We start from the raw sequence: 9,459 nt of genomic DNA, 5'->3' as shown, positions 1-9,459 counted from the left end.
GCGGCCTAAATGCAAATATTTATTTTACATTTTTTTTTTTCGAAAAATATATGTGAAAAAAAAACTATTATTTCAATTTTACGTACAATTATTTAAAATAATTAAACAATTATTTAAAATAGTAATTAAACATAAAAATCAAGTACGACTTTGGGTCAGTTGGTTAAGGTGCGCTGATTCTGAGCTTCAAATTTGGCAGGACGTGAGTCGATTCTTAGTACTTGCAGTCTTAAAAAATTTTTTACGAATATGTAAATATAAGAATTATTTCCAAGACCACTGATGATGGGTATTTTTCAACAAAAAATTTTGCCGAAGAAGAAAAAATAAGTATAGTGATTCCCCGGTTTCATTGTTGTTTTGTTAATACTTAACAAACGTATAGAAAAATTAAAAAAAATTGTTTCGTTGGTAAGAACCAAATGTTTTAATTTCAGAGAACTTAATACATGAAAAAATTAAGTTTAAAATTTTTGGATATTCTAAATTTTAGAAGAGTTTTATCCTATTTTGTAAATAAGACTAAAGAAGGATAAATATGTTAAGGCAGATTTAGGGAATATTAGCATAAGAATTATTTCAGAAATGAAATACCACTTCCATATGATGTTATTCATCTCTTGCGGTAAGAGATTATCAACAGTATTTATTTTACTTTGTGAGCAATTATTCTGTACAGTGATGTATCATCTTTAGAGTTGATGTTTCTAATTTGAAGCGAGCTCATTAGCGCATATGGAACCTAACAAACATGACTAGTTCTGGTTTCGGTAATTGAACTCTAAAGAGATATTTAATAAATAAAAAAAAATAAGGATAGTTTATTCCTATAAACTGATTCTATTCTTATTATAAATAAGAGTAGAATAACATATGAATAATAATATAATAATATCATGTGACCATTTGTCTCATTTAGGCAGTTTAGCTCATTAAGGCCGCTAATGAGGATTTAGGGCGAAAAATATCGAATGTAAGCCTTAAATATAAATTTCCCACAAAATTTGACCAAAATTTTAAATATCTGTCATATGTCTTATATGTAAAATGTAACCAAACAAACTATTTCACATGCATAAATCAGCTAATGCCAAAGGAAACAACCAAAACCTAATTTCATTAACATAAGTAGTTTTAGCTGCTGTGGAAATATGGTTAAGAAATAATAAATCGAAAGCTGTAACACATTGTACATAAAGGCAAACAATATTTTAGGAATATATGTATGTTGTTTAAAAGTTAGTTTTATAAAGCATCCATTGAGCGGCAGAAACCAACCATTTCTCTTATGAGATTGCTACATTTTCGAGTAGTTGAAATTTATAATATAAAAGTACCTATTACAATATGAGATATATTATATATATATTTATATGTTCCACTTATAAATATTATTACAAATTTTTTCTTTAGTTTTTATTTTTATGCATTATACAATATAATTGTTAAATATATTATATTATATATCTTACAAAACATTTTAGTACTATTATAATGGTACTGTTAAACCTTAAAAATTTAACATAATCACATTAACAGTTTTAATATTTAACATTACAAGTTTAATTTTTAACAGAAACCCGATTTATGTAAACTTAACATTGAAAATGTTCTACGCTAACTTCGTTGTCATAAACAAACAAACGCATTGCAGTTTAATTTGGAATATTGTTATTAATATCGTTTTAAATTAACATTTTATTTCCACAAATGGAAAATAATTTTATTTATTTCACTTGCAATAACAATTTTATAACTTTTCCAAATATGTAATTTACAAGATTATATGTATTTATTTATGTAAATAAATTTATAACATATCTTCATTAATTTATTTTCAAAAAATACGATTTTTTAATTTTTAATGAGTATCCGCATACAAAAATGACATACTTCGGAAATTTTATTAACTTTATATTATTTTAGTTAAATTAAAAGTTTCTACACAAATATTTTTAGAAATGATCTCCAATCTAAATTGAACTTATCTTCACAGTGCTTAAGGCGAGTATTTATTAAATGAGCCACGATTTTGCTTGCACGCAAAAATAATTTTTAACTGCAGACAATATAGAGTCTAGAGTCTCGTAAGGCAAAATCTGTTTTGTTGATAATTCAATTTTGTTATGATTTAATTCGAGTTAATTCATGAACGAAACGTAATAAAATATGCGCCACTGCCAAAGTGATGATTCAATTCGTGCTAAACTCAAATGAGGATCTCAAACCATTTAATGTCATCATAGCTGCATTGCCAGAATATTGATTCGCTGTTTCAAAAATTCCCTGGAGGGCTTAAAAGACTTTTCATTATTAAAATGTTCCTGAAATGTTTTTGTTGATAAATTACTTTAATATTTAAAAAATGTCCTTAAACAATTCAGTGTATTATGGGTTAGGTTAATTAGAATTTAGAAAAGAATAGTGGATGAGGGTGCCTAATATCAAGAGGAAGATCGTTTTAGAGAAAGTGGTGGTCCTTAGAGTACACGATGTGAAATAATTATAATGTAAAGCAAAATAAAAAAAACGTTTACTTAAATATGGGAGATATTAAGTCTGTTCCACGAGCTACTGGTAGTAACTTTGATTAACATTGTGTAAATACAAGTGCGATCCACTAGCAAATTTTCAAATACATGAGACCATTTGAGAGAGTATAACATCCCTGTCGAAATTTGAAAATGCTACACAGACTTTACTCGTACATTGTATTTCAAGTAAAATTTGTGTTGATGTGTAAATCAGCAGTTTTGGTTTGAATTTAAATTTTTGTATTGTTTATTTGCGCGGTACTTGTGTTCTCATCAGACTTTACACAAAGCTGTTCCATGAAAATCTGTGTAAAGGGCATAATCTGGCACTTTATTTTTGTTACGCCCTCAGTTTGCAATTTACTTGTGTTTTACTCGAGTTTTACTATGAGTAAATAAGGTAGTGGAACAGACCTTATTTGTATGTCGAATACTTTTATTTTAAACTAGTATAATGAACTTAAGAAAAGCTAATGTGGATATATATAAGTTGTACTATGTTTACACTAACGTTTTTATATCGATAATTGTGCACTATTTTATCGCATTTCTTCTACAAAATTCATTCAAAGTAGGTGAGATGAGAACGCGTTTCATTTTAAAAAGCCTTTTTTTAGAGAATACCATTTAGAAACATTTAAATGCAACAAAACTTGGTTTAATAAGTTCTACAACCGAAACAAATTTTTAACCATTTAAACTCAAAAACAAATGAATTTATAATTTTTCCTAATAAATTAATTTTTAATAAAAAATTTGTTAAAAATATCAAGAAATAATTTGATTTCAATGTACGTTATAATTTAATTCAGAGAAATTTGTGTCTTTTTAGCAAATTTAAAATCGAATTAATCAAAAATTTTTTTTCTACTATTTCGCTGTTTAATAAATAAGTGTAAACACTTAAAACTATATTCTCAAATATTACTCACTCTGATAAATTACATGTGAAGTATATAGATGGAACTTCTATATATTTACACTATTCAAATTAAAAACATTTTTGCAATAAACTCAAAATTACGGCTACACTTAAGCCTTTTTATTTATTAAAAATAAATTTTTTGTAAGTTAAGTTTTTGACAATTAGATGTAAATACCATAAAAATTGTAAAAGTACACAATTAACAAATAACTAAGAACTATGAAGAGAATAATATTTAGATATATTGCAATGTCGTATCTATGTTTGCAAATGTAATTAGAAGATAAATATGAACAAACACATATAACAAATTTTAGGATAATTTAAATAAAGTTAAAATTAAGTTAAGTAAAGATAAAATAATAACAATAATGTATTTCCTATAGTTTATTTTATATATAATTTTATTTTTATGATTTTGTAACAATTTAATACAATTGAATTTCGATCTTAACTCTAAATATTTTGTCAGGCTTGCTATTCGTTTTCATGACTTATTTTATTTATATTATAAATACCATACTTAAGCAGTTTCTGTTAATGGACATTTTAGAATTTTGAAATACAAACAATAATAAATGTTTTCGATATATGAAATAAAATATTGTATTAGATGAATTTATTAACATTGTTGTTTTATTGAATTAATATTAATCAAATAAATTCCATATATATATATACATAATCACACCATACACAATATACGCATAAATAGATATAGAAATTATAAACATTATATCTCTTAATTTTTGTTTTTTAAATTGCCATTTGTGTCAGACATAATTATTTAAATAAAATATTTAATCTGCCATGTTTTGTAATCTCCGTGTAAATTGAAGTCGTTTTGTCTTAAAGAAATATTTAGAATATTATGTTTATAAATGCAACTCTGAATTAATATTCTCTTTCACAATTTTTCTCTCAGAACACCGCAGTTGGGGCAAGAAAATTTAAAAACATTGACTGCAGTGAATATTTTTATATTAATAAAATAATTAATAAAACCTAAGAAACAATTTTTGTAAAAAAAAATGCTGCCCCCACATCAGCTCTTGCGCTATGCAAAACTACCAGTGGTTAAGAATTTGCAAGTGAAGGTAAAAAATTGTAAGGCGAAGTAATGACATAACCTGTAATGAAATTCATATGTGAAATAAAATTCTAAAATAATATGTACTTTTCAGTTAATTGCTCCTGCATTAACAATAAATAGACGTGATTTACATATATCAACAGTAACACCGCTAAAATCTAACCTACAAACACCATTGGCCGGTATTGGACAATTGAGTTTATTGCGATATGCCAGCAATGCTCCAGTGACCGCAAATATCCCACCTAGCACAAACGTCATGACTGAGGCAACATCAGCTGCAGCTGACAAAACTGTTGTAGATCTAACAAGTTTACCAGAAGCACCGATTGCACCGACTGAAGAATTGGTAACAACAGTTCTCAATGCTGCAGGTGAACCTACGTTTGCATCAATTGGTTTAGGTGGATGGTCACCAGTTGGATTGGTACAAAACTGTATGGAATGGTTACACATAAGTTGTGACATACCATGGTGGGGTGCTATAGCTATAGGTACAGTAGTTGTGCGTACCGTGCTCTTCCCTCTGGTTATAATGGCACAACGAAATGGCGCAAAAATGAACAATAACATGCCACAAATGCAAGTGCTGCAGATGAAAATGTCAGAGGCACGTCAAACTGGTAATGCCATAGATGCAGCACGTTATGCACAAGAAATGATGCTTTTTATGAAAGAAAAAGAATTAAATCCATTGAAGAATTTATTCGTGCCGTTGGCGCAAGCACCTATTTTCATATCATTCTTTATGGGACTTCGTGGCATGGCGAATACTCCAGTAGAGTCATTGCGTGATGGTGGTCTATTTTGGTTTACAGATTTAACAATAGCTGATCCTACTTTTATGCTGCCAATAATCACAAGCGCAACACTCTATTTAACCATTGAAGTAGGTACTGACAGTGCACGACTATCAGCGGCCAATATGGGTATGATGAAGTATGTATTACGTGCATTGCCCATTGCGATATTTCCATTCACCATGAATTTCCCTGCGGCAATCTTGACATATTGGGCATGTAGTAATTTCATATCACTGGGTCAAGTGGCTTTACTTAAAATACCACAAGTGCGTGATTATTTCAAAATTGATAAAATGATGATACATGCTCCTGGATCGCTACCAGCTAAGAGCAAGGGATTCGTAGGTGGTGTTAAGGAATGTAAGTTGTAAAATAAAATTCAAATTGTTTTACTTTTTACTTAATATTTTTTTATTTTTAGCTTGGCAAAATATGAAAATATCCAAGGAATTAGAAGAACGTCAGCAATTAAACGAAATACGTTTTGCAAAAGCGGGTAAAGGTCCACTAATCAAAACGTATAAATACGATCCAACGAAACCACAACCTACTGCTGTCCAAGCGAAACCAAAAGATGTTTAAAGGCTTATGTGTATTTATAGTTTTTATTTGATAATTTTAAATGTAAATTAGATAGAAACGGTTAAGAAGAATAAAGGAATTTTTTATTTCAATTGTTGACGATAAAACTATATTGTTTATTATTGTAGTTATAACTAAAATATTGTTTCTCACATTTTTCAACTCTTATGCCTTCATTGATATGCACTGATTGATCACTTCGGTAAGATGCTTGTTTTCTAGTGCCGCTGCTACACGTTCCTTGTCTGCCAACTGCTTGTTGACGGCTTGCTCGGAGGCATGTGTACCTGGTGTTATCTCTACAGTTACCTTAAATCTTGCAGGCAATGATCGGAGGAGTTTAACGCGTATGGACAAACCAATTAATGTAGCCATGGAGCAATGTGGTATGGTTGGTGTAAAATTTACATGCACTTCATTATTTTTATCTTGTACGTTTATTAAATCCTCTTGTACGACATGTAATTGTTCCAATGTCAATGGATGTTCTGGATCATTAATGTTGCGTATAAGATCTGGAATGTTAGTAAAAGTTTGTATTTAATTTTTCAAGTAGTTGCAAATTTTTTTTACTTACCAAATATTTCACGTGCATCGAATGGATCAACAACATTTTCATCTTCCTCATTTTCTGTAATTATGCGTTCTTTGCATTTTCCATATACATTGGGATTAATATTTTCTATTTCCGTCGGCATATTTTGCGCTATTATGAAATAACTTCTGCTTCAATGAACTGAATTTTGTCAAGTATTTATAATTTTTTGTTTAATGAATAAAAACAGCTGACATTGGACACTGTCAAAACACTACAATGACTTTCAAACAGTTCGAAGTCTACAGTTGACAGCTGGCAGAGTTTACAACTATCTATAACAGACAAATCATTTTTAATATATGTAAAATAATAAAAAAGTTTTTGTGTTCAAAAAATTACTGTAATTATATACAGTTGTTTAAATCACGGTAAATAAAAGTTAGAACAGTTAGAAAAGTTAGAACAATAATTGTCACGTTTAAATTCTTGCAATTTTTATAAAATAGTAATTTATGTTCAACAGAATTAAGCTGTAGTTACTAGTGCTGTTCACATTATTCGAAGTTTTTAAAAATTCGAAGTTCTTCGAATATTCGAATATTCGCATTTCAACGAAGTCTTCGAAGTTGGAAAAAACTTCGAAGTTTTTGTGAATTTTTGTTCTCGAAGTCTTCGAAGTTTAAATGTAGTGAAAAACTTCGAAGACTTCGTAAGCAAAAGGTGAAGTGAGAGCGCACAATGCAAACAAACGTGCATCACACAAATTATTTGAGGGATGAAAGCGTTTGCTTTGTTTGTACGGTTTTATGTTTTTGTTGTTATTCTATGCAGAAAATTAAAAACATGTTTTTTTGTTTTATTTTATTACATAAAATTTATTTTTTTATTTTATTATTAAATATGTATTATAATACATATTATTATTAAATATGTTATTATTAAATATTTTTTATATTAAATAAAAAATTCACATTTTAAATAACTTATATTTATTATTTATATTTAAAAAATTATATTTATGAAAATTTTTAATATAATATAAAATACATGAAAATTTGATGGAATTTCTTTTATACAATTTTGCTTATACACTAATTTACATTTTATTTAGATACTTCCTTATAATATTATGTATTTCTTTTCCTAGAATAAGGGATTTAAAAATTTTCCATAAACAGTAAAATAACTGTAACTACAACAAAACATTCAAAATTTTATAATGCAAAAATAAATTTGCGCTTACCTGCGTGATCATCACAGCTCATACAGGTCAAATAATTAGGCATTAATGAGCGAAACTCATTTTTCCATAACTAATTTTCAAGGTTTTAATTTGTGATTTTCTTTTTAAAGGAAAATGAAAATTTTTATAAAATTCCATTACTAATAAAATCCATCAATATCAATATTTTCATATTATTACGTATATATTTTATATTATATTAAAAATTTTCTCAAATATAATTTTTTAAATATAAATAATAAATATAAGTTATTTAAAATGTAAATTTTTTATTTAATATAAAAAATATTTAATAATAACATATTTAAAAATAATATATATTATAATACATATTTAATAATAAAATAAATTTTACGTAATAAAATAAAACAAAAAAACATGTTATTAATTTTCTGCATAGAATAACAACAAAAAACATAAAACCGTACAAACAAAGCAAACGCTTTCATCCCTCAAATAATTTGTGTGATGCACGTTTGTTTGCATTGTGCGCTCTCACTTCACCTTTTGCTTACGAAGTCTTCGAAGTCTTCGAAGTTTTTCACTACATTTAAACTTCGAAGACTTCGAGAACAAAAATTCACAAAAACTTCGAAGTTTTTTTCAACTTCGAAGACTTCGTTTACTATTCGAATATTCGAATTTCTTCGAATACTTCGTAAATTCGAATATGAACAGCACTAGTAGTTACTGCCATTTATGAGACAGTTTTATACGTTTCCTATTCATTTGTGACATTTTCTTGAACATTTTTTATATGCCACAGATAAGTTATTGCAATCAGTGTACAGGATTGATAGTTGAAAACGTTTTAATTGATAACAGCTGCTTTAACTGTTTATTAACTAAGAAAACAATATGATTGCTGCTTTTCAATGCTGAGTTTAAATTATTAACATTACACAGCAGTTCGGACTATATAAACAAAGTTTTCCTACAGATTTTAATAATATTATAAACTTAACTTAAGGAAGTACTTATTGATAGCTTCAATTGAAACACCTAATTTTGAAAAGGTTCAATATTCTGGACATAGGTTTGTGCAAGTTTTTATTAGTGTAATCACTATAAAAACATAAAAACCTTGAACATAGATATCTTAAAAAGTTAGATAAATTGATATAGTACGTAGTGTAAAAACCTAATCAAAATAGCCGACTATATTAAAATCTATAGTCAAATCAACGTTCTTAGGAAACCGTGACAAAGTCTCATTAAAATTTTATGTATTTTTATCATATTAATTCTCGAAAATTAATTGGAATTAAAATGTATCTTTTTTCGGTAGAACTATCTATGGCAGACCATTAGTCACTGAAAAATTTTGCTCGACAAATTAAAAGGATAAGGAAAGTCTAAGATTGTGGTTACATTGCACCCGAATTTTGTATTGCGTATCCATATGTTTTCTCGTGCGAACATATTTCATTTGGAGGTTACTCTGCTTGCGAAACATTTTCCATGAATAAACAAATTTCAAACAAAATATTTTGTTTGATCAAATATTAGTATGAAAGAGAAATCACTCCGTAACCATTCGCATATGATTAGATTAATTTGATTTGTTCGTACTTGTAAAATTTTTCCAATTCGAAAAAACTAGTGTTGATTATTTGTTCAACTCCCTTACATAACAAAGTAAACGATAAGAATTGAAAAACAGTGTTCAAACGTTTCGTAACACTCAAATGTTTAATATATTATTAGGTCTGCTCCACGAGCTACTCGTAGTAACTTAGAG

At 27.7% G+C, this 9,459-nt stretch overlaps 2 protein-coding genes across 2 annotated transcripts; one reads left to right on the top strand and one right to left on the bottom strand.

Moving 5' to 3' along the window:
* Positions 1 to 4,412: 4,412 nt before the first annotated feature.
* On the top strand, positions 4,413 to 6,023 carry LOC119670413 (mitochondrial inner membrane protein OXA1L-like). Its single transcript, XM_038080661.1, has 3 exons — positions 4,413 to 4,556; positions 4,644 to 5,715; positions 5,777 to 6,023. Exons 1-3 carry the CDS (start codon positions 4,491 to 4,493, stop codon positions 5,935 to 5,937), a joined length of 1,299 nt encoding a protein of 432 aa, XP_037936589.1. The 5' UTR covers positions 4,413 to 4,490; the 3' UTR covers positions 5,938 to 6,023.
* Positions 6,024 to 6,034: 11 nt separating this feature from the next.
* Positions 6,035 to 6,712, bottom strand: LOC119670414 (MIP18 family protein galla-2). The gene is made up of 2 exons (XM_038080662.1): positions 6,515 to 6,712; positions 6,035 to 6,452 (listed from the first exon to the last, which is right to left on the bottom strand). Exons 1-2 carry the CDS (start codon positions 6,633 to 6,635, stop codon positions 6,103 to 6,105), a joined length of 471 nt encoding a protein of 156 aa, XP_037936590.1. The 5' UTR covers positions 6,636 to 6,712; the 3' UTR covers positions 6,035 to 6,102.
* Between the last annotated feature and the right edge of the window lie 2,747 nt (positions 6,713 to 9,459).

Source organism: Teleopsis dalmanni, chromosome 1 (assembly GCF_002237135.1).
Source record: "Teleopsis dalmanni isolate 2A chromosome 1, ASM223713v2, whole genome shotgun sequence".
In the NCBI taxonomy this organism is placed as follows: domain Eukaryota; kingdom Metazoa; phylum Arthropoda; class Insecta; order Diptera; family Diopsidae; genus Teleopsis; species Teleopsis dalmanni.
This window is presented reverse-complemented; position numbering and strand designations above follow the sequence as displayed.